The sequence below is a fragment of the Blennius ocellaris genome (genome assembly GCF_963422515.1).
Source record: "Blennius ocellaris genome assembly, chromosome: 1".
NCBI classification, from domain to species: domain Eukaryota; kingdom Metazoa; phylum Chordata; class Actinopteri; order Blenniiformes; family Blenniidae; genus Blennius; species Blennius ocellaris.
Genome location: NC_137650.1, coordinates 25029217 through 25054687, shown reverse-complemented (window position 1 = coordinate 25054687; position 25471 = coordinate 25029217). Strand labels below are relative to the sequence as shown.

Here is a 25471-nt window from a genome sequence, read left to right as displayed (position 1 = left end):
TGGTTTTCACTACTGCATCTTGGTTTGCTATAGTCCCCACAAGACTAAATTGGATGAAGCCTCATAGAAAGATGGATGATCTTCTGTACTCAGCTTTTTCATTATCTCATCCAGACAGTTGCCAGTTGAGGTTAAAGCCATAATCACAAGGTATTAGGTGGATGAGTGTGCATATTTTTCTTGTAGTTATACACAATGGCAAAAAAAAAAGATTGTAAGATATTCAGGTACTCTGTAAGTGCTATATTTGTGGTAGCTGCATTATTAGTACATATTAGATTGAATGAATGTGCTGCACTTAAATGATCGATGCAATGGTGCCACCTAGAGCACAATATATGTCAGTACCGGTACTCTGACAATTTTTTATTGTGCAGTCTTTCGCTCATCCTTAGAAATAGAACATTAGTTAAAAGAAATGCAATACAATGGAAAGAAAATCTAAATTAAAATAAATCAGTTTTTGAATTTGTAAATGACATAATAACATTATAAAGACAATTGTATTGCGGCCTCAGCGGGGCATGTTGAGTTTCATACACTCTCATATAAACCCATTCGGAAAAGAGACGCATAACCAAAAGGTATTTAAGGACGTAAAACTGACAGCCATTTATTTTCTCAAAGGATTTGCTTTACATTTTTTAGTCTCCAGCAAATTCTTGATTATTCTTTTTTTCCTCTCTGTGGAAAAATCTCAGCAGGTGTCGATGGAGATGTAATTAATAACTCCATATGGCCTGGATTTGTTCTGCATAAAACTCAATCATGATTCTCACCATATGGACGGGCGTCTCTGAAACATGGACTGGGAAATTAACTTCATGTTCACTTAATTTAAGTGTCCATTGTGCTCTATGTTTAATCCTGCATTTCATTGATGGTGCTGCACTTCATTGGTAATGATGGTGAAGAGGTGGAATCAGATGACGGCTAACTGCCATTAAGTGTTATATAATTTAAGATGAGGTGTTTCTACATCCCAGTGCATACCATTTAATCTTATTTAATCGTAATATTTGATGTCTCAACTTGCAATATTTTACTGAATTTAACTATTTAAATGTTTCACAGAGAGGTGGAGAAGCCAGACAAGGCTACACAGCAGGCAGTCCCGCAAACCAACCACATTCATATAATCCAGAATCCATCTCAGCCAGAAAGCCGTCACAGGACAGACAGAGAGGAACCTCAGGATAACGGTATCAGACTGGCTCATGGCGACGAGGGGAGGTATGGATTAGAGATCCAGGTGAAGCCCAGCCAGTCAGCCCCACAGGAAAGAGGAGAAAGACTGTCTCCAGATGCCGCCGTGGATGGAGTCGCCCACAAGAATGGACAGCAGACTGTAATTCAAGTGGCTCTTCCGCCAGAGCAAAATGGAAACCTGGTCTACCAGAGGGGCTTTGTTTCTCGGATGGACCCAGAGAAACATGTTCAGAGGAAGAATACGCTGGCTCAAGTTGAGCACTGGGTCAAAGTTCAGAAAGGGGACCCACCAAAAAGGTCAGAGCAAGTTTTTACTGGCAATTTGAATTTCCACCTTTATTTAGTCACAACAGGACAAATGATGTGGGGGGAAAAAAACGTTCTTTAGTAAATGTCTCCCTCTCGTGGCTGATGTGGAGATTTGTAAAGTGGAAGAGTCTGGGTAGCATAAAATGTATTCCACCAAAGGTTCCCCAACTCATTTCATTTCAAGAAAGACATACAGCACAATATGACCTTGACTGTGCCAGACTTCTAAAATTATAGTACAATAACCTATTAATACAGCCAACTACATAATTTTAACTTAGTCGTAGTACAGAAATTACAAGATATCCTGCAAATTGCTATTTTCTTAAGAAATGTGCAGCTTGCAATGCTGCCAGTATTTACTTTAGGGAGTAATTTAAGCAAAAGCTTATCTTTTCTGAAGAATATATACTTTTATAAACATCCTTATGATGTAGCTTTGATGCTCATGCCATTTAGCAGCCAGTGGAGTAGTGAGCTAGGCATCACTGATTTAATCGCCATAAACATTGCTGTCATTTTTCTGTTCTGTTTTGTGTCTGTGTTATAATATGACCTCTACTTTGAATGAAAGCGTGAAACCCCCACATGAACAAATTAGGACCAAACAGTTACATCCATCACATTATAGCAATTAAAGTATTCGTTGGTGTTTCTACTCTTTCTATCTTTATTCTTTAGGCCGGATTAAAGTCTTTATTTTTCCTGTGGGCCTCATGTTTGACGCCCCTCAATTATATGAGAGTAATGGTTTTCTGTGTTTCCTTCTGTCACAGTGCTCCCTCTGCAGAGTATAACCTCCCTCGACGGACACCTCCTCTGAAGCCCAAAGCCAACACACCCGATGTCACATATCAGTCAATGCCAAAGTCTCCTCGTCTCCCCTCTGGCAGCAGCTCCCCTCCAGCAACATGCAACCTACCCAGTGACTATAAGTACGCCCATGACAGGCTCAGCCACTTCCGAATGTCCACCGACGAGCGAATGGCCACCAAGGAGGGGATGGTGTGGCAGTTGTACGAATGGCAGCAGCGGCAGCAATTTCGCCACGGCAGCCCCACGGCCCCCATATACACCGGCCCTAATTTCACGGACTCTTCATCTTTCAGGGTTACAGTGGAGATGCCACGATCTATCTCCGTCCCCCCGTCACCCTGTGAAGTCCCACCGTCAGTGCCCTCTTTCAAACCCCTGTCTCCACGCAGGCCGCACACGCCTTCAGACAGACGCACAGTCCGGCCCCTGGATGAGGTAATACCAGGGGACAGCACAAGATCCAGCTCCCCAGGCCATATTTGTGCCCATCTTTCTCAGGTAGGATGTCTCACGAGGAAACAGAGGGCACTTTTATTATTGTTGGCAGAACTTGTAACCAACAGTCGCCAAGCACCAAACACCCAAAAATAACTTTGATCATTTACTTTACTGTCATAATATAAATGATAAAAGAATGTTTTTGTTTCTCCCAAGGAAGCGTTCAGATTAAATAAACATATTAAGATTCAAAAAAATGCTACATTCGATGAATAATCTTATAGGAATTCCTTTGGTGTTTTCTTTCAGTTTCACATGTTAAACAGGTCATAATTATTACATACTGTAGTGTAGGTTCGCAAACATATAGCCCTGTCGACTTGTAGGTCATCCCAGTGGAGTCATAAATTAGTATAAGTTATAAATTGGGAAAATGCAAATATTGGTTTACTGATTTTTTTGATCTCAAGCCATTTTTAAAAGAAAGATAAATAATAATGCTGGTCTAGTTTTATATTTTTATTAGTATCAACAAACACCACAAGAAGCCTCAAACCAGCGGGGAATTGATCCTGTTGAATTAATGGATATTTGTTTATCATGTGTCATTCATTTTCATGCACATAGCCAATGTGACTCATCCCTTTCAGCAGTACAAGTACAAAACGGAGGCAGGCTGGCTCAGTAACAGCTGTATGACACAAAACTGCACTCTAGAGAATAGTTTTGATTTTAACTGGTAGTCATTTGCCAAGTTAGTGGTGGTGGGAAAAATGTATCATCAAATGCAGAAGGATTACGATGTTGGCGGTTTGTTGTGAGTTAACTATTGATCCCTTATTATAGATAATGAACTTGCAATAGTATGTTAAATAGTTCATCAATCGCCCCACTCGCCTTTCTATCAAACCTTTCAAAAGCACAGACTGAACGTATATTTCAAACTAAATATTTTTTTTAATTACATCCAGTAGACACCAGAAAATACTATATACCATAAAGTCATTATTGTTTAGCCATTTCGACCATTTTTATACTGTTTTGATCTGCCTCAGAGCCGAGGGTTCTGGAGCCAAGCCTAGCATAATGACTTTGAAAGTAAAAAAGCAATATGACTGGCAGATCTAGTCAACAATAGGAACCTATACCTTTATGATTTATAGAGGACAATAATCTCAAAATGAAGTAAGCTACAAAGTTCATAACATGCAGTATATTTAAAACATACCAGAAAGCAAAGAGCAATAAAAGTCATTGCACTGTCCTCAGCTAGTAATCCACTAACATGTAAAACATTTCTGACATCAACAGTAAAACAAACGCCTCATATCTTGGAAAAAACAGGCAGGAGAACTCATTCATTGCACATCTTCTGACATTTGGACAGCCATTAAATCATAATAAATCACGGTGGCCTGAAGATAATTATAGTCTTAAGAGGGTCTAACCTGGAGAGTATTGTGATGCATGTACAATCTTTTTAAATGTATGTGCTCACGCTCAGAAACTGAGGTTTTAATTTGTAATACAGTCACACTGTCAATTAAATGGGACTGAAGCAAAAGTTGCTGAGTAACATGTTGAGAGCCAGATGACGTCGCTCTCATTCCCACGGGGTCTCGGAATAGTGGATATTAGCTATCTATTGATGCTAATTTGCAGCATGAAGATTAGCACAAGGAGCATGAGAAGGCTCAGACTCATGTGAAGCCCCGCTGCATTCAAACAGACACACACCCGGGCCTTTTCCACACGTGGTTTGAGCTTGTCCTCCATCTATCTTCAAACTGTGGGCAGCACTCACACTGCACCACCGCTGCTGCAGGACACAAAAGCAAACAGAATCCCCGCTGTCTCCACCACACCGTCTCTCAGAAAAGATCTCTCTCCAAACCATCACACGCTTCCCAAAACACACAAGCCTCAACCGACCCGATGGCCTTTTGCACAGTCAACAAAGTGTTGCAGATGCTCTGTTTACTTCATTATTCACCCAAGTTGTCAAGACACTAATTACAACCATAAAACAGAGTGAGGCACAATTATGGAAACCCTTTTGAAGAAAAGACATTTTTACTATGCAAGGTGATTCAAAGAAACTCTGTTTACGGGAACTAAATTTAATCTGTGCTGAACTTAGTTTTGGTGCACCCAGCATCTTTGAGCTGATGGTGCTCTCTGGCTGGAGTGCGTTTAAGTAAAAGAGATCTGTATGCCTCTGTGGAATATCATTAAGAAAGTATGTTTTATTAGCAGCTAATCCAATTTGCCCAGGGCTCTTCAGCACCCTATAAACATCTCTACTCTATCTCAAACATCAGCAGCGGTCTCTTTCTTCTGATCTTGCATTTAAATAAAAAACCTATTATACAGCAAAAAATTGTGGCATGGGAATCTCAAAGGGAATGGCTTACAGAGCTTCTCTTGCTGGTAGCAAACAAATGTTATTTTAAGAAAGCAGGTTTAGTATAATTTATGTGTAGTTAATTAAATCTCTTGTTGTTTGTGTCCTTTTAATGTTCTGTAGTGGGCCTGGTTTTCGCTAATTCTGTGTGTTAAGCAAAAACGTCAAATTTTCCGAGGCCTGTAGCGCCTCGAACTCAGGGCACACCTTGTTTCCAATAAGAGTCATGTAAGGGAGAAAAGGATAGATGAAATAAAATAAATCTGCTGTGTAGTCAAATTTGTTTTCAGACTTGGAGGCAATGGTTTAACTTTGATACAACGTGATGCTGTGATCTCTCTAACTCACTTTCAACACTCTATTGAGGATCACTTAAGGGATTGCTCATTCTGTTTGATTTGATTCTATAAGATCTGTAATAACAAGACAATGAATTGCATTTCTCCACAGACTTCCCAAATAGAGAGAAGGTCCGTGCCAGCCATGGGCTACATCACACACACTGTCAGCGCTCCAAGCTTACATGGAAAAACGGTACGATCCGTCACAGCTACATTAAGTTAGAACTTTTTTTTTTTTCAAGGGGATTGTTTTACGATGTTCTATGAGTTTATTCTGTCCAAAATGTTCCACATGTAGAAACGAGAGCTGAGGGATTTTATAGCACCTTGTATACCTGGTTAGTTTTTTTTTCATATCACTGGGTTGTTTTGTTTTTTTCAAAGTGTGGGTTGCCCCCCCCCCCCACCACCACCACCACATTATGCTCCAGATTTGGGAGAGATCAAGTTTGGATCCAAAGGCAGTAAGAAGTAGAAAGCTGTTCCTGTGGGAGTTCAAATCTTTGTATTTGAATTATCCATTCTTTATACATCATGTTGTTTGCAAGTGTTGTAACTGTTATCCTCAGGGTTTTTCCATTAAAAGCCCTTATACATTTTTTATCTCGATTAGAATGGTTCTTTTAATTAGATAAGTAATAGTTATAGCTTTCACTTATTTCTTTTGATCATTATCATCATTACCAATTTCTTCTGAAAAGTTAAGGGGAAAAATAATTCATATCGGGCAAAGGCATTCCTCCAACCCTCCAAAGTTTCTTCTGCTGTTGCACAGTTCCTGAAGCTCTCTACTGCCCCCCATGGGGAGGGTCACCCCACACTTTGAAAACCACTGGCATATGATATCAACACGAGTTCGGCTGGGACATTTCTTCTTTAAAGGACACTCGGTCAACCCTCATATAGCAATCTCCGTAGTGCATCTGTAGCCTTTATATTTTAAATCATTATTAGGACATTAACAGAAGCAGCAGTAAAGTGGCCTTTCAGTCATTTGGCTCTCTCAGCTACTATAACTCAGCTGCTGTACTGCCCAGATGGTTATCAAATATTTTCTCTCATCCCTCTGTGCTTTCACTGGCCTCTGACCCCTAAACCTGGGCTTGGCTACAGCCAGAGGAGCTGACTCTGCTCCTCATTCAGCTCCGGAGGCATCAGGCCAAGATGGCTGGTGTGCATAGCCCCAGCAGTGCGTTCGCTCACCTGCAGCACCACCAGCACAACGGCCTCCTCGTTCCCAGCATTCAGGTCAGGGACCCTCATACTTCCCCCAAACGCAGCACACTGCATCCCCTGCCAGTGCATTGTGGTCCTCCTCTCCCCAAAGCCAACCCCATACATCACAACCCTGTCACTCTGACAGACTGTGTCAGTACTGCTTGGTGGTCATTCTTATTCAGCCATTTTAGCATGTACTTTTTGCATACATCGATCTCTCCATAGCTAATGTCACTCATCAAAACCTGACGATGCTGCCAGAGCCATGTGTGATTCTCTCTGTGAAGACGAACATGCCATATCTAAAGCATGTTGCCTGTCAACTGTGCCTGTTTTTATACCTCCCTGTCTGTTCAGATGTAGGACCTCTCGCAACTGCATAATGCAACACGAGTATCTACATTTATCTTTGCTCTGACAGATCCTTCTGTTCTTGGCGTTATCATTCTGAAGCAGCCATCAGGCCTCGGTCTTCCCAATGAGGCTGTGAAGAAAAATATAGGTTTCTCTAAGACTGGGCTGAACACAGTGAAGCTGCAATGGTGCTCAGCAATGACAACCCAACCAACGTTGTAACATCCAACCATCCCCCAGCCATTTTCCATGCACTCCAAGTAGCATCAGCGCTCTGTTTGACCACACGTCGTGCACAAGGCCTGTGTTGCATTTGAGGTCAAACATGAGACATTAAAGCTGTTCAAAAAGAACACCATTAGTTAATTAGGGTTTGGTTTTACAGACTGTGGATACAAATAGAGGTAGGAGCACACTGTAATTGAGTGCAAGCTAATTAAAATTCTGTTTGCAAAGCTTGAACAGCAAATAAAGTCCTCAGGAGTCATCTGGTCAGCCATTATCCTTTGCAGCTTCATTTCAAGTGATTTATGTCTCCACTGCTCATTTAAAGGCTGATGATACTTACATACAACTGAAGAAGGACCTGGAGTATCTAGATCTGAAGGTGGGCCCCAACAAAGTAAATGCCACTTTATCCCTTTCATCATTTTCTCCTTCTCCCCTCTCTGGACTGCAATCTTGTTCTCCTGCTGCTGCCTCCAACACCTGCTTCCCTGTTTCCTTTTTTTCCTGTCTTTCCTCTGTTCTGCACTGTGCTCTCTGCTGTCTCTTTATGATAGAAATACAGTGTATTTTAGTGCCTAGTCATTGTTGAAATGATCCATTTGAGTATTAACGGACATTTTTGCATTAATGAATCCAGAAAAAGTCCAGTGTAATGTGATGGCAATAGCTGGCTTCACAGTTAAATATACGTAAATCTTGATGTTCACTTTGTCATAGTGCTTTTCACTGGTTGGGGTCATACAGTTATGTTGCCCTTCGTCTTGATAATGCAAAATTTAATTGGAATCAAGTTTTTTTTTTTTTTTTTTTAAACACATTCATGAAATATGGGTCTTTTATAAGCTTCCTTTCCCACTACTAAAGTGCTCCAAGCAGCATGTATAATTTTTTTCACCACTGTTTGTTCATTTGGCTAGGAACAGCGCAGTGGTCCATGCACACCAGTGCAAAGCACATGACACTTATTGATTTACATGGTTAATATCACACTGCATCAACAAAACATCTGGATCGTGTCACCTGGCGATAGCTTCACGAACCCAGCACAGGTTCTGAACACTGCTGCCATGTAAGAACATTGTGCACATGAAGACTGACAGGCACCTCGTCTGGCTGTTTTAACAATGGAGTGTGATGCATCCTTGAAAATGATGCAGAATTTTTGCACTTGAATCTTTTTATCTGTCCATGCTCTGGTTGACCCTCTAGCACGATTATGAGACTTGAAATGAATGGAGGAAAGGTGTGATGCTATACGGCCTTCTTGCATGAGAATGAGCATTTTGGGCTGTATTCAACATTGAAAACTTTCTCTTGCTTTGCTTATGAAGCATATGAGAAGGACCAGCGTTCAGTTTGAGGAGATAAACAAAATCTTTGATTGTAACAACAGAATTGATTCTGCAATTCAAGGCCTCTAGTTTCATGATGGTGACTCACAGCCAAGGCTGGGACTTAAGTTCATGTTGTAGTTTTCTCAGTGTATATTTTCATAATGTTCAGACTGTCAAGCAAATGTTGTAGTAATTGTGAATGCCTTCTCGTGAGTGGGCCCACATTTTCTAGTGAATAATAAAGAAAAAGATTCCGAGGAAACAATTTTGTAGCTGTTTTTTAGTTTCCTATCAGGTGTACTGATGCACAGTCTCGAGTATTCGTAATCTGGACTGCACATACCACCTTCAATGTTATTTGAGGCCTTAATAATTTGAATCTCAAAATTTACACAGATGACACACATAAGCTTTTAAAGGGAGGAATAGGTTATTGACGGCACAACTTTCTCCCTACGTCCAATCATGTTCGTGAGTGATGAGATCTGGAATAATCTCCTTCTCCTGCCATTCATTTAAAGGTCTTGGTTGTTTAACTTTCTGTAATAATCAGCCAGCAAAAAGCAGCTTTGGAGTTTAAGGTGTTTACCAAATGCAAAGATACAGTAACTTTTGCTGCATAAATGCTTTTGCTCAAGGTTTTGTTATACAAGCTCATGTTTTTCTTTTGCATAATTTAGTTTGACTTGACTGACAGTATGTCGGAAGTTGAATGAGTTAAGCTTATCTGGTGATTGAAAGGATTATTATAGACAGATAAATTTGTCATTTAATAATAAGTGATTTCATTTCATTTGTGACTATTGTAAATTTCAGGTTACTGGACGTGAGAGTTTGAAAAAGGAAAGACCATCAAGGCCAGTGAAAATAGCAGAAAGTGACGCAGATGTAAGTGAATGATTATAGTCCCAGGATTCTCTGCCTTTTTTCTTTAAGATGTATGCTTCCGACTTCTGACAATCCACTACAGAGTGGACTTTATTATGACTTCACTCTGTGTTTTTAGTGCAGTTATTTGTGTGTGCGTGTTCCTAAGTTGTGGTAAACAGAGGCTGCAGAGGGAAGGGAACGTATGTACACTGCAACACTGTGGGGACACCCATCTACACTGCACAGTGAGGGCTTGAGAGTATCGACCACAGCTTTTATTTTCCTTCCTGCAATTTAAAGGGAAAAATACATGTAATGGGAGTTTTAGATGTCGAGCTGTTAAATTTTTCAGTTTGATTTTCCTGATCGCGTTTTTCTCGTGCTTTGTTTTCTGCTGAACGGAGGTAAATAAGATGGATGTCCTGGCTTTTCATCATTAGCATTGTTCCATTTTAACAATTTATAAGAAATTGCCAGTAAATTTGTCTGAACAATGAATATTTCATGCAATTAAAAACAACAATATGTGGCAGCAAAAATAAAAACAGCTTAATTATTAATTGAACAGAATGATAAATAGATCTGAGAGAAAAATACACTGTGTGAGGAAGACTGTGAACTAGGCAGTCTTATGTTGTTTTCATAAACACATAACCCATTTCTGGGAAAACAAATCTGTCACTCTCAGTAAACACGGTTTTCTCCAAAAGTGAATTTGAAAATATGGATTTTTGATTATGATTGCTCATAATGGGCATTACCAGACTTTTGCCCCACACACTAGAGAGTATAGGGTCTTTTGATATTTCCCACTGCGCTGATGAGAAGAACTCCTTAGGGCTTTTAGGCAGATGAATCTTATTGACAGACAGCAAAGACTACAGTAAATGATTGAATCGTCTTATATCGAGAACATAGTTGAACTGGGGAAAAAATAGTGAATCTTGTGAAATCAGATGTTGTATTAAATAGTTCCTGTTTTCTATTGTTTTCACATCTGTAATATTTTTACCCCCCAAAAAATAAGATATTAATACAAATGGAGAAAAAAAAAAAAACATTTTGCATTTTTATTTTTCATTATTTTAGGTGAAATTAAGTCGACTGTGTGAACAAGACAAGATTTTACAGGAGTTGGAGGAGACGATACGCACTTTGAAGGACGACAAGGTGCTTTGTTTTCATACATTCTGTTTGTAAAACTCCTTTTAATCTTCCTTTGATACCATATTTAAAATGTATGTAAAAGTGTCGGCCTGGATTGATGTGTGGTCCATGAAGGCTGCTGGTGTTGTGACGGTGTCTTTCATGTCCCAATGTAGGACAAGTTGGAGTCTGTGCTGGATGTTTCACACCAGCAGATGGAGGAGTACAGAGATCAGCCGGCTCATGCTGAGAAAATCGCCTATCAGCAGAAATTACTACAAGAGGATGTAGTCCACATCAGAGCTGAAATCTCCCAAGTTTCCACAGTAAGACCTAAGCTGCTCAACTTCGTTACAGTTTCTTAGGCTGTTCTATATTTACATATACAATGTCCTGTTTCTCAATGAAATGCATGTAACTTTTTAAGTAAGGTACTCCACGGCGAAGAAATCAGACTGCACCATGGTGCTTTATCGAATGGAAACGAGGTGTACTCTATTTTTAGTTGTTCCTCTTTGATGGTATGTGCAACTGGCAGAATGTTTCAGGTTGACTGTGATGATCAAAATGAGTGTTCGGGGACAAACCCAAGGTTACAAAGAAAGTAACGCTACAGAAATACATTTCAGTGTCTCTCAGATAAAAGGCTTTTGTCCGGATGTTGACTTACATCAAATATACTGTACATTTGTGTTATTTTTACATGAAAATATGAATTACAAAAGATGTTTTTACCACTAAATTACCCAGAGTAAAAGAAATCTGTTCTTAGCAATGCACGTCAAAGAAATCTTTTCAGCACTATAATATTATTCAGATCATCTCAGTGTCCAATATACAGGGTGGAGTTGGCTCGGAGGGATTTAGAGATAGACCCTCCCTCTGATCCACACATCCCCCGTTATATTATTTTTTACCACATGGGGAGGAGAACATTTACATTTACATATAGCAGATCAGACAAAACTGAAGTGTATTTTGCAACCTTGGAGAGTGACACTTGACATGATTTAGTATAAACACACGCTCACTTTTTCCTCACAGCACTGTTTTCTAAATATAATAACCATTAAATGACATTTGTGAAACATTTTTAATGTTTTACATTTGAATTTATCTGCAATACACCCTTAAATTTATTGAGTCTAACTCAAAACTTTGGCTCTGTATGAAACTACAGCACATGAGATTCAGTGGAAAGTTTGAGCGTGAATATCCATGCGAAACGAATAAATCTTCAACATTTTAATTCATGAGGTAAGCAAGGTATTTCTTGTCTGATTAAACAGTGGAGTGTGTTATGTCATGTTCAGGAGATGGAGAATGCCTGGAATGAGTACAGTCGGCTGGAGAGAGACGTGGACTGGTTGAAGTCGGCCCTGCAGGGACAGATGAACCGCATTGATCTCTCTCAGGTGCCCGACTCACTGATTATCTGTTAGCAGTCACTCAGTTTCACAAATGGGTGTATGAAGGAATGATTTGAGGGTCATGCATTTGCACAGACTCAAATATTTTTTTGTAACTGATCTCCGATTGAAAATAAAAAAAATAAAAACATTTTTCTTTGAGCCAAACGACCAGATCTGTACCAGAAGTACAGATACAAGTGTAAAAAAAACCCCACTGGAAACACTGGTAAAAGTTCTCAGTTTACAGTTTTGATAATGTAGAAAGTAAAGATATATCATATAGGTCTTCAACAATAAGGAATGATATTACAAATTTTGTCAGAAAACTACTAATATGTCAAAAATCTTCCAATACTGAAATATCTGTACTTCATTGTCTCACAGCTGCAAATAAGAACTTTCCATGCAATGATTTTTGGATTAATGAAAAGGTGTATGTGGGTGTCGTGTGTGTGAGCAGCAAGAAAAAGTCCAGATCAGGAAAGAGCTGTGGAGGATTGAGGATGTCATTGCAGGCCTCAGCACCAGTAAAGCCAACTACCAAGTCACTATCTCCTCTGTTACCAACCCAGGTGAGACAAGTGCAGCCATGCAATAGATCATATTTGTTGAGTCAGCCATATCATAAAAACCACAAGGCCTCACAATTGCATCTTCTTATTAAAGCTTAATTATTTGCGCTATACCAATGAATAACTTCAACACGGAGGTGTCCTCACAGCTTGTGTGCATTTCTTCATGTACATGGAATTCCCCAGAGAGGAAATTTGTGCCTTCAGTGTCGGTGTCATCAGTGCCTTCTGTGTCTGGGAGCCCGTCTGCTATGGAAATGAGATTGTCCCAGCAGCAGCAGCAGCAGCAGCACAGTCCCAGCAGCCACACCCCCACCCTTTGCTCAAGTCCCAGCCAACAGCCATTGCACCACTCTACTACCATCATCAGTGGGATTAAATGGGTGAGTAACCTCTGCCGCAGAGGTAAAGTTCAGCTGCACTGCTGAATGGCCAAGTTGTTTTTCCTATTTGCAAGCTTCACTTTTGTCTTTTAGGTTTAATCAAAAATCAAAACCCAGGACAATGGCATCTTTACATTTTCCTAAGTTGTTCCTGAGAAATATCACTTTTGTGACATTGTTCCCACATCGTTTTATCACTTTTTCTAAAACTGAAAACATTTATTTGGCTTGCAGCACAGAGTAATTATAGTGAGCTTTCAGAACTTTCTTCCAATAACAATACTTGATTGCAATATTTTGCTTACGAGACAGCAGAAGATATAAATCAAGTCTGAAAACAAGCTGATGGAGAACGACGTGATGTGCAACAATGAACTCCAACTGAAGTTGAATTTTGGCTGTTAAAGTAATGTGTTCTAATTACTCAGCTTATTATTCTTCTACTTCCTTGTGAATTTGTTGTTTTGCTATCTGTTTTTAAAAAAAATAGGCAAACCTTTGAGTTTTTATGTACTATACTAGAGGTGGGTATATTCATGCTTTTTCTATCAAAGTATTTTAAGTACATTCCAGTATTTTTATGTTGACAGTTTCAACTTTAGTGAAAGTCATCACAACACAGATTTTCCTTTTATATTTTATATATATATATAATATATATAAATAATATGATGGCCTTTTGAAAAGAGCAGTCCCTGTGGGCTGGATACTTGTTTGCAACCTCTGAGGTTTAATTATGTGCAGTTGTTTTGTGTGCAGAGTGAGGAAGATGTGCCTCCAAGACCTCCTCTACCTCAGCTCTACAGTCCTGATGAGCATCCTCCTGCTGTGCCTCCATTGCCCCGGGAGACCACGGTCATCAGACACACCTCTGTACGTGGCCTCAAACGACAGTCCGACGAACGTAAAAGGGACCGAGAGATTGGCCAGTTCACAAATGGAGACAGTAAGGTACATACAGCATATTGCCTTGTTTTAGTTTTATGCATTTTTTGCTTCTTTCTAATCTGATGTGTCTGTGTCTCGTAGGTGGAACTGAGGCCTTTCCTGAGTGACCCAGAGCTCATGGGTGCTGGAGATGGAGCCAGCCACGGCAGTGTTGGCCCATCGGGGCATGCTGGAGGCTATCAGACATTACCAACCAGAGGTCGGGATGTTATAGAAGTCAAAGACGCTTTGTTGTACAGCTCACATTTTTGTACCATCACTTTCGCATACATTAAGAGTTTTTAACTTCAGTGCCATGTTGAGAGAGCAGTTTTTAAATACTTGTTGTTGTCCCTTCAGGTGTGGCTGGATCCTCTCTCAGAGTAAATCAGTCATCGAGCATCGCCTCATATGTGACCCTCCGAAGATCCACCTCAGCAGCCAGCGGGAAGGTGAGTCTCAGACTTGAGTGAAATGAAAGGAATAAATGCATTAATGGGTAGATATCCGATTTGAGATTATATCAGTAAAAATTCATGGGAAATAGATACAGAGATACATTATTCATTATTGCATATTTGGATCTAAGATCAATGCTCCTGACTTTTCTGAAGTCCTTCACTATTTTCACATGCTTTTGTTTTTGCACCACAGACAAGTACAATATATTCTGATAAAATGAGCACTACACTTGGAAAATGTTGACAATAGAAGTAGATGGCGACTGGCATGTTAGCTCAATAGCGTTATTATTGTTAGCACAGTAAAAATAATTAACAGTATTTAGCAGTATTGTAGTATTTAAGACACAATAATGTAAAGTTAAGTTAAGCATGTTATATGTCTTGTTTTTGTTGCAGTGAATACACACTAAATCATAACAACAATTTTAAATGACATTATAGATATCAATGTTCCCTCAAGGAGTCAAATGTTGTATTTTCTTCTGCGCTTTTTTGAAATGAAATGAAATTCATTAAAAAAGTAAAAACGAAGAAATCACTCAGAAAGACTGGTCTCAGTCTCCCAAGAAGATGATCCACATCCACAACATTAGATCACCTGAGTCTCATTATCTGCACATTTTTTTTTATCACAATCAGTCTTGAAGTTTTTGGGTCATCCCGTTAACCAACCAACCAACCAACCAACCAACCAACGGCAATAAAAAAACACTTAGATTGTGATTTGATAAAATAATTATGTACCATGTTTGTATTTCATCCTTTATTCACATTAACTATGCGTTCTCCCCCTGGTCAGGTTTGTTTTCATTTTCTTTTAATCCCTCTGCCTCCTGCAGCACCTTTTGCTCTCGTTGTCAACTCTCTTTCCTCCCACTCCTCTCAGGAGAGACCAAAAAGTGCCTTGGAGCGTCTGTACTCTGGGGATCCGGCGCAGCAGCAGCAGCAGCAGAGAGGGAAGATGAGCGCCGACGAGCAGCTGGAGAGGATGAAGAGGCACCAGAAGGCCCTCGTCCGCCAGCGCAAACGCACCCTGAGTCACGGAGATCGCCATGCCTCTTCATCGTCCCGCTCCTCCTCCTCCTCCTCGCGCCCGCTCTCAGCCGACTTGGGATCAGTATGTTACTAGATCAGTCTCACATGTCACACTCATGCATGACGACATCCAGGTGTGGCGATGGATGACAGAAATGCATAATTGTACACATTATCAACTTGTGGCCATACAGTAAAAGCACAGGTTTTTACTAATGATATTAACAGTAATGCAATTTTATTTTTTTAAATCATGAACAAGACAGCTAGCCAACATAAAATACATACGAAAACTGATTTGGCTAAAAAGCTGTGGACATTTCCCCCAATCTTTTTTCCTTATTGGACATGTGATATCATTTATGAAAAAAAAAAAAAAATTAATACATTGACATGAATTTGAACATGAGTTTCTTTACAAACTGTCCCAATAACATTGTGTGTTATACTTAAAGGACTGTTGAAATTGGAATAATGATATCTACATAAAGTCACTATGTTTTTTCATCGCATAAAACTTTGAGTAATACATGTTGCTTGCTAAAACATAACACACTAATTACCTCAAAGACATTTGATGCGATCGCCTTCTCACAATCACGCCTTCTCACAATTCATTCATTCATTCATTCATTCATTCATTCATTCAGACACTAATGTTGCTTTCTCTTTCCCTCCATAACTTTTCCACACTGATCTGTTTTGGCTGTGGTCCATTTCTCTCTAAACCTTTACGACCCTACCGAAGTATTTGTTGTTGTCAGACGTCACCTTCCTGTCTGCTCCAGTCTTTCCTCCTTTAACTGCTAAAACCTTCTGTTCCTCCATCAGCTGCTGCCGTCTCAAACCAACACATTGATATGTGCGCGTGTGCTAGCGAGAGAGAATGAAAGTGCCTTCTCATTTTCTAATGACCAAAACATGTAGATACACTGAGCAATACCTATTCAAAGCCACTCATCTCAACCTCATCGTATGATTGTTTCTTGCTGCATCGCTTTAACTTTCAGTGTAGATAAGGATGAAATGGGCTTTTAAGGAGTGAAGCCTGCTGTTGACCCATTTACCTAATCCCCGTCTTTACGCGGGGGAAGCGTTTTATTTGAACAGCACTAATGTGTATGACCTCCCTTTCATATCATAGGTTAAACGCTTGCTCAGTGTTTTATATTTGCTTTTGATAGACTCTTAGGGGAATCATTTTCAAATGTGAATGCTTGCAAAACAATAAACGTTATTTTCTGAAGAGCTCATATTGCCATGTTTTTATTCATCGCACGTTTTGTTCCATTGCACCCGTGAAGTTTGGTTCGGTTTGGTGAGACTGTCGACAGTTTGAGTGACGTGTCTTTGTGTTGTCCTGCCAGTGTTGTAGAGAAGTGGAGCATGACGTGTATTGAGTTTCACATGAGCATGCATACCCATCTATGCATGTGCCCTTGTTTTCCCCTTTTCACGCCTTTTGCACACAAACACATGCATTCATGATACAGGATGAACAAAATAAACACAAATGGGAGAAGCCTAAATTTTCTTTCAGCTGAAGGTTTTTTCTGGCACTCGGTGATTCAATTCATGGTTTATATTTTTCTTGTGTGCGTTGTCCAGTGGAAGAGAGAGCAGGACTTTGACCTGCAGTTGCTTGAGAGAGCTGTTCAGGGTGAAGAGGCTCAGGGAGTTAGGAGTGTCCAGGGGGAGGAAAGACCTCCCGAGCACAAAGAGAGACCCCGATCGCACTCTGATGAATGGCTGACCTTCCGCTCCAGCGCCATGACCCCGCCTGCTCAGGAGGTCGACCTGGAGCCGCTGGACTACGACGTGGACCTCAACAAAGAGGTACAGTTTCTCTCTCTGAGCCGAGACATACAATCTGATGAGGTTAACAACAATTAAATACAATAAAGGTTTAACTCCAGACAAGACATACAGTCTGTGTTTAAAATATTTAGGCATGTAATTTTTTTTGCCGTTTTCGAATAAACTCTCTTAAACTTTAAACTTCTTTAATGGCTGAAGCCAACCTGGGAAGTATACCTGAATAGAATAAGAGCTAATAAAATTGTTAGGGAAGGAAGGAAGTGTAAAATACTTCCAGTAATTTATTTCCCATTCTGCTTATTTTACTTGGAAATGTTAAATACTTCACTACTTCGATTAAAATACCTTTAATAGCATGCATGTCATTACAACCCTCAAATCTATATCTCTAATTATATTGCACATACTGGCATGTAGTGGGTTTTTTTATTCTGCTTCATTGAAAGTCCATTTTCACTTTATGTGGGATTCAGGCTTTGAGCTTTAAAGTGTTACTCACTGTCAGGCCCATAAATATTTGACACAATTTTCAACATTTTGGCTCTACATGACTATAATGGATTCACAGTTAAACAAGGCTGTGACTGCAGACCTTCAGCTTCTTTTTAAGGAAATTAAACATTTAAATCATCATATGGATTTACTAATCAAATACATTCTGTTAGTATCCTCCATTATATTACGGAAGGAAAAGTAATGTGACGATCTAATATCATTAAAAAAAGAGCTGTCCAAGTCCAAGTTGCAAAACTTCCCTGTGATGTTCTGTAGAATCTTTACTGTCATGGTTTTTAAGTCCTGCTTGTGCCTCAAATTACATTTTTTTACACTCATAGTGAGCAAATTCATTTGAAACTGTACATTGTAAAGTACCATGAAGCTCGAACTCCCAATACAGGTAAGACTGAAAGGTATTTATTTGGTTGAATCGTATGAAATGGTTTAATCATGATGTAACAAATGCTATAAATGTAGCATTAAAAAGTCCAGTCACATCGGCAGTGCAGATAATCACTCTAAATCTGGTATTTCCTCTTTAATTCTGTCCAAAAGCAGCATGCTGACTGTTGTGATGTGAACTGAAAGAGCCACAGTGTTTCAGCACAATGTGTAAAAGAGAAGCACAGCTGTCAACTGTTGGCAGAACATCTACATTTTATAAAATACTTTTTGTGCTGCAGACATTGGATTTGTACAGTGACCAGCGATCACTGCAACATACAGTATGTGTATTTATGTACTGGTTTACAAGTTTCACTCTAAAAGCGGCAGTGATAGGTAATATCTAAAAAGCATGTAGACACACATCATACATGCTTTGATAGATTTGTTGTACATTTCACTTTAAAAATAAACCCCAAACTGTGCAAACTCTGCATAATTTTTAAAGAATTTCTTAATTCACCACATTCCCTGATCATTACCTAAATCTGTCAGACGTTTTGAAGATGTTCAAAATTCTGACACGGTATGACCTTGCAGTGAGGATTATTTTACAGTAGGTAAAGTGTCGACACGCCCTACATTTGTTTTCCAGTTGTCCAAGCCACAGAAGGTGTTGATCCCCGAGCGCTATGTGGATTCAGAGCCCGAGGAAGCGCTCAGCCCACAGGAGGTTGAGGACCGCCATCGGAAGGTGGAACGCATCAAAAACATCTTGGCAAAGTCCAGGTATTTAGATCATGCTCAGGTTCTGTTTGGGTGTTTCCAGTATTTTAGATAAACTGAGTTACGGTGATTAAATTACTTAGTATTCAGGGCTTCATGATTCTTCATGTCTCTGTACTGAAGGGGGTTGTGCGTAGAGTCTATGGCAATGGTCTTTCTACCCAATGGCAGGAGTCAGACATACTGAAGACTGAAGTTTTCAGTAATATTATGATATTTGTGATAAACAACAATCAGTTTCAAATGTTTATTTTTTTAGTGGCTTTAGGAAGGTAATTTTATATGGATTTCACATTTCAGAAACCGGTCAGGTTTAAGTGTTTTAGTATGTCGTTATTATATCAAAATATTAAACTATTACTATTAAGGGCATTCATTGAACGAGCACCACAGTAACCACTCATAAGGACTTTTCAACAATTTAAGGCACTCTTATATTCCATTTACACAGATGGTGACAACCATTACTCAAAATTACATATTTTGCCATTTCTAGCTCAAAAAGATCTAATTGCTCCAGCCACTGAACAGGATAAAGCGGCAGTTAGTATATGGATGGATGGAATACCTGAGGTTTGTCAATGTACAATAATTGCTGTGAAATATTGAATAACCATATCCCCATACAAATCCGTATGTGGTAATCCAAACTAGTGTTCCTTTGAACACTTTCAATAACAGCTGCATCTGCTGCACTGGGAACTCTCCAGTATGATGTTGATACTCAGTCCTTGTATAGAAAGTGTCAAGTTATTCCAGCAATCAATTTATTTTCAAATTGCTCGGGCATCATTTTTTGTCATTGTGATGTTTATATTCATTCCAGTGTCCACAACCTGGCGCCAGCGGTGGCTGTGGACAAGCCGGAGGTGGGGCTGGTGGCACTTGACTCGGCACTGCAGGAGCAGGAGAGGATCATCACCATGTCCTACGCTCTCGCCTCTGAGGCCTCGCTCAAGAGCAAACTAGTTGCAGGTCTGTGATTTGTATTGCTTGAAACTATTTTCTGCTCATTTGCACCTACAGGTTATAGTCGGTTCAACGTATTTGCTCGGTAAGTGTAGTGTAAAAAAAAATAAATAAAAAATTACAGTGAATGAAAAGTAGCCATCCTGTCAATTTAGATAAAATTCCTCCCGGTATCAAACTGACATTTTCTGGGTTAAAGAGGGAAAACAAGAGGGAAGCAGCCTTTCAAGAACGCTAGATTGATGAGAAGAGCGTAAGGTGGAAAGCCAAGCAATAGGGCTGCTCATTTCCTAATAACCGAACATTATTCCTTATTAGGAGCTCAGATCGTCTCTAATTGCAATCCGTGTAAAGTCTTTTAGACAGGGGAGGAATCGCTTGATGAGGCCATTTTGTGCACTGATCAATGACCCAGTCAAACTCTCCTCTCCATCTGCATACGGCTGCTGTTGCTTTGAACGTGGCTCTGAACCTGCATAAAAGACACTGCGCTCACATCTCATCCCTTTCATACTCCACGGCAGACAGGCGAGTTAATTTTCACTGTAGCTGCAGCAGGTTGTCAGTCGATCTGCCTTGCTCACACACACTCACCTATGCACACATATATCTGTCACGCATGGTAACACTCAAGCTGTCAGCTTGTGTGGAAGCTTAATATGCACAGTGAAGCAAAGTCAACAATTATAACATTATTTCCAGCACTGAAAAATGCCAGAGAATATAACTGGTGGCATCTTGTCAAAGGAGAGTGAATCAATGGCTTTCTTTCCCTTTGGTGTTAAAGTGAGGTATGCTGCTTCACTTTTAAATCTCCAAATTAAAAGAGTCTTTTCACAGTATTATGCATGAGAGACTTCACTAATGCTCACATGAAAACCGGAGCATTCGTCACTACAATTACATCCAGTATAGATTAGAACGGTGTTTTTGATTGTTGAGTTTGTTATTCTAAAAAATAAATAATTTGGCTATTTGTGATTACCTGTCAGGAATATTGAAACAAATCTCAAATGTGCTGAAAATGGATTTTACAAAGTATGAACTTCCTCTTCATCTATTCAATGCTTTTATCTTTCAACCTGATGGTTGGAGTTCAAGTAATGAAAAATACAAAAGTGCCAACCACACTGCTGCAAGCTGATCACAGTAAGCCGGCAACCACGGATAAAGCAGATTTTACTGGCAGCCATTTACATTCGGAGAGACTTTTTTCTCCTTCTCGTTAGCTCCCTTCAAATTATACTGACTGGAAGTATGAAAACACAGAGCACCTACATCTGCACCATGTTCATGGAGTCGACAACAAAAGTTTATTCTGCATTATCTTATAACTCGGTGATGATACATTTACATAGCAAACACATTTCACATATTTATTCTCAGTAATGCTTTGCGAAACTAGAAAGTTCAAAAGCAGTGATATTAAAGAATGTTCTCTCTTAAAAGCTAAATTTAAATTCAAAATAACAAATTAGATAATGGTACACTCTTTGTTTTTTTGGCAGTGATGTTCAGACAAAAAAAAAGGCATAACAATGGTGATTAACCACCATTTCTAATACTTTCAATAGTTATATGGGAAAAAAATGACTTGAAGAATATCATATTCATTCATCACAGTGACGCCAACACACAGCGAGCACATGACCCCTTGGCCTTCCTGTGTGGAGTTCCATGTACTGTGCTCAGTCAACTGGTGACTGTGTCTTCGGATAGATTAGCGGAACATTATTTACATTTCTTGTCATTTACTTAGCAGGAAATTTGAACTGTGCCATCCCCCCCCCCTCGTTTTCTGTTTAGACTTGGATGCCACTGTGTTGCAATAATTGGAGATAATTGGAGAGCTAATGTCACAAATTTGAGTCTGGACAAGAGGCTTTCTGTGCAGAGTTTGCATATGCTCTCTGTGCGTGAACATGTTTTGCATTGTCTGTCCAGATGTTTCCACTAACAGTCCATTTGAGGTTAATTGGTAACTTTGAATTGGCCTTGAACGTGTGTATGGATTTTATTCTGGAAATTGTCTTCAATGGTTTTCTTTGACATGTGCAAATCTAACCTTGGAGCAGCAAAAACTCTATGTACTCTATAAGCATCCATCCACCCGTCCGTCCGTCCGTCCGTCCGTCCGTCCGTCCGTCCGTCCGTCCGTCCGTCCGTCCGTCCTTCCGTCCATCCATCCATCCATCCATCCACAGGGTACACTCCTGACAGATCAACATTCCACACACAGATCTACAGTTCCCAATTAACCCCAAATGCATATTTTTGGACTAACTGCTACCTTAGTGTGCGGCTCTAGGGGATGACTGAATGACAATATTGGGTTCATATTGAAGTTGTCTTTCTTTACAAGCAGAAGTTATAGCAGTAAATTAAGTCTAATTGATAGAGAAGAACATATTCCCTGTGATGCTGTTTATTTTCTGAAAACACTGTGTTGAAGCTCTGTTTTACTTACAGTGAGGTCTTTAAATCCGATTGAAGTGATGGCTCATTAACCACCTGTGATGCTTTCTCTTCCTCTTCTTTTTTGTCCTCCCTCCTCCTCCTCCTCCTCCTCCTCCTCCTCATAGTCCCACCACAGGTTAACATCCCTGCCCCTCCTCCTCTGCCCCCTCCTCCGCCTCCTCCTCCTCCTCCTCTTCCTCCCCCTGCTCCTCCTCTCCCTCCTGTAACTGTGGCGCCTCCTTCTCCTATAAACAACGGGATTCACTACACATTTGTGTAATCCCAAGAATAAAGTAAGGCCTAACTGCATGTATTGTGGTGCTAATGTTGCAGAGACCTCACTAATTCTGTCAAACGGGGGGGGGGGGGCTAGCGCTGTGCACCTCGCCACATGCTCGCTACTCTGTTGTGATTGTGGGAAACGCGTCTTGTCGAGGTTAGAGAAGCCCTGCCTCTGCTCCCATTATAATCAAAACAAACATCTGCAGGCAGTCTGCTCGTCCCACTGTGATAATTGTGTGTAAATTGTTTTTTGTTTTTTTTTTGTTGTTTTTTTTTTTATTTGTAACACTGCCAAAATATTTATGGATGGATGAGGAAAGGATGAGCTCAGACGAACATGACTGTTTGTAGCATTGTGTGTAATTAACAAAAGAGACACCTTTTGATTTAGCACCTTGACAGTTCACTACTCTGCACAGCTGCATTCCTCAGCACCAATTAGCTTCCCATCTGTAGTCTGGCAGCAAAACGATAGGAAAAGAAAATATATATTTTTTTAAAACCACTCATACTGTTGCTACTGTAAATGAACAAAGAAACCTTGTGGATTTGATGGCTCTATAATTAAAAGTCAATATCAAATCTCACAGAAAACATTGTTGACAACAATGAACATCCTAAAAGAATCAACGTAGACAGTCCCAAAGTGTTCATCCATTCTTATTTGAGCTTTAACCTTTTGGTGTGATAACATATTTGTAATATAAGAGTGACGTTTTAAGCCTCGACTCAAAGTATTTTTGTGCTGTTGCATGTTTGTTTGTTTTTTCTGTCATTCCTTTTTCTTCCCCAATTTTCACAGCAGATTTTTTTCGATCTGCTGTATAAAGCGAACTTTGATGTGAAGTAGAGTCAATAAAGTTTAAAATACAGAGTATAGCAGAAATCAATACAGGTGGTCCCTCCATGATAGAACAACCTATTTGTGATTACTGTCATTTAAATAAAAGTACAGTTTGGGAGAGTTTTGGAGCCCGTTTTCTCCAGGATTGTAATGTAATTTTAATTGTAGGAATCAATAACAATTGCAAGATAAAATGGGTAAAATGTATTTCCTGTAAACCACTACCTCATAAATTGTCTCATTTAGTTCAAATAATATTAGATATTGCATTTTTTGGAGTCATTCACACTTACTTTTTAGAGAGTGTTTCCCTGCGCTGTAATAGCATGATCAGCATGGCAAATATATTTTTGTCATTACATATTATACAATATTTTTAGGTTTATCTTAGTGGTGATGAATGTAATGATAATGTGGAAGTTACATTCACTTGCAAATTCTGCTAAGTTTTGTTGAATTTGTGTAAACAGAACAGAAACCGATAAAAAGGTTGTAGCTTTATAGTGTTTTGATGGATTCTGCTGTCATGATTATCTTGTTTTTCATATTTCCTGTTTTTGTTCTTACTTTGTCTCCCTCTCCTATCTCTTGTCAGCTCAAGCAATTTCTGGACACTGAGGTGCTATTCCACGATCACAAAGAGCCACTGGCCTCTTCAAGGAAAGGAGATTTTGTTACATTTTGGGACATCCTTTTATACAGCAATAGGAGAAAAGAAAAACTGACATTAATCATGCAACTTGATCTGTGAGGCTCATGCAGCTTTTACTCCATGATGTTTTTCTAGCTACTGAAAGCGACTGTCCTGAGAAAAAAAAAAGCATTGCTGCTGTGCTTATTAACTATGAAAGTGTCTAACAATGTTAATCTCATGATAATAAAAAAAATGTTTGTTTTTTTTACAAATTATTGCACTTTGAATTGTACACTGTATGATATTTTCAAGATAAGCCTGAATTTCTTTTTTTTGCAGCATAATCTGAACTGAAAACGTTTTTTTTTCTTTCTTAAAGGTACAGAATGTTTGAAAAGAAAGGTACTCAATGCATCATGATGATAGTATTTTTGTCAACACTCAGATGATATTCTTACACCAAACCACTTGAATTCTCATGTGTATGTATCTGTAGCACTGCCAGTCTCCCTTAGGCTTGCCAAAACAAATTTTATTTTTGCCTACACCAGGATGAAAATAACCTTTAACATATTTTTTTGGTGTGACTTGGGAACATTGCGCAGTGACAATTTCTAAACATGTGAATATTAAAGATATTAACATTGTATTCAGTTAATTCCAACCATGTATTTATTTGATCATTTTCAAGGTTTCATTGCTTTTTCCAGTTCAGGATTGTGGAGCTGATCTCATGTGAGGGACCCTCACACTGGACAGGTCCAACAAAGAGAAAGACAACTGCGCGCACACACACGCATGCGTGTGCGTGCGTTTTCAACTTTGGCAGTAACCAGACTGCCTGGGAGATATGCAATCTCAACACAGAAAGGCTAACAAATGGATTTGAACCAGGGATATTGTCACTGTGAGGTGAGAGAACAAACCACTGCACACTGTGTAGGTCCAGAAAGCCATCTAATAGGCTTCATATATAATCTGCAAAAGAGGACACCAACCCCAGTTATAAAACCTGAGTCATCAAGCGCTACCTTCAGTGTGAAGAAGAAGACGAGTGTTTCCTGGGACTGATGTTTCACCACAATGACATTACAGGAAGACCCAGAATGATTGCAGAAGGTTTGAGGTTCGTTCTCCAAAAGTCCTAATAGAAACAGTGTACAAGTGTATTGAGAAGGAAACAAAATGTTTAAAAGGTTAAAGGTCAACAAATTCTAATCAGCCTTCCGTTCATTCACTTTGTATTTTTTCCATTGATGAAAAAATAAACTAAGCTTTCTTTTTCGTAAAGCATTCTCACTCTGCAGAATTTTGTTTCTAAGACTGTCACACAGAACTG

At 39.5% G+C, this 25471-nt stretch overlaps 1 protein-coding gene across 1 annotated transcript in view; it reads left to right on the top strand.

The window, feature by feature from the left end:
• The window catches only part of plekha7b (pleckstrin homology domain containing, family A member 7b), a gene marked incomplete at its 5' end in the record, with an annotated part of 66087 nt that extends 41409 nt beyond the window's left edge, over positions 1-24678 (top strand). Inside the window, 20 exons of the mRNA XM_080500057.1 lie at positions 1075-1506; positions 2295-2832; positions 5627-5710; positions 6631-6765; positions 7643-7696; positions 9468-9539; positions 10611-10691; positions 10844-10993; positions 11981-12082; positions 12540-12651; positions 12838-13034; positions 13794-13985; positions 14064-14181; positions 14322-14413; positions 15312-15542; positions 17069-17296; positions 18816-18949; positions 19773-19921; positions 22498-22665; positions 24094-24678. Of these exons, the coding sequence (XP_080356183.1) occupies positions 1075-1506; positions 2295-2832; positions 5627-5710; positions 6631-6765; positions 7643-7696; positions 9468-9539; positions 10611-10691; positions 10844-10993; positions 11981-12082; positions 12540-12651; positions 12838-13034; positions 13794-13985; positions 14064-14181; positions 14322-14413; positions 15312-15542; positions 17069-17296; positions 18816-18949; positions 19773-19921; positions 22498-22652 (3256 nt within the window). The 3' untranslated portion in view covers positions 22653-22665; positions 24094-24678. The remainder of the gene's footprint in view (positions 1-1074; positions 1507-2294; positions 2833-5626; positions 5711-6630; positions 6766-7642; positions 7697-9467; positions 9540-10610; positions 10692-10843; positions 10994-11980; positions 12083-12539; positions 12652-12837; positions 13035-13793; positions 13986-14063; positions 14182-14321; positions 14414-15311; positions 15543-17068; positions 17297-18815; positions 18950-19772; positions 19922-22497; positions 22666-24093) is intronic.
• Positions 24679-25471: the final 793 nt, after the last annotated feature.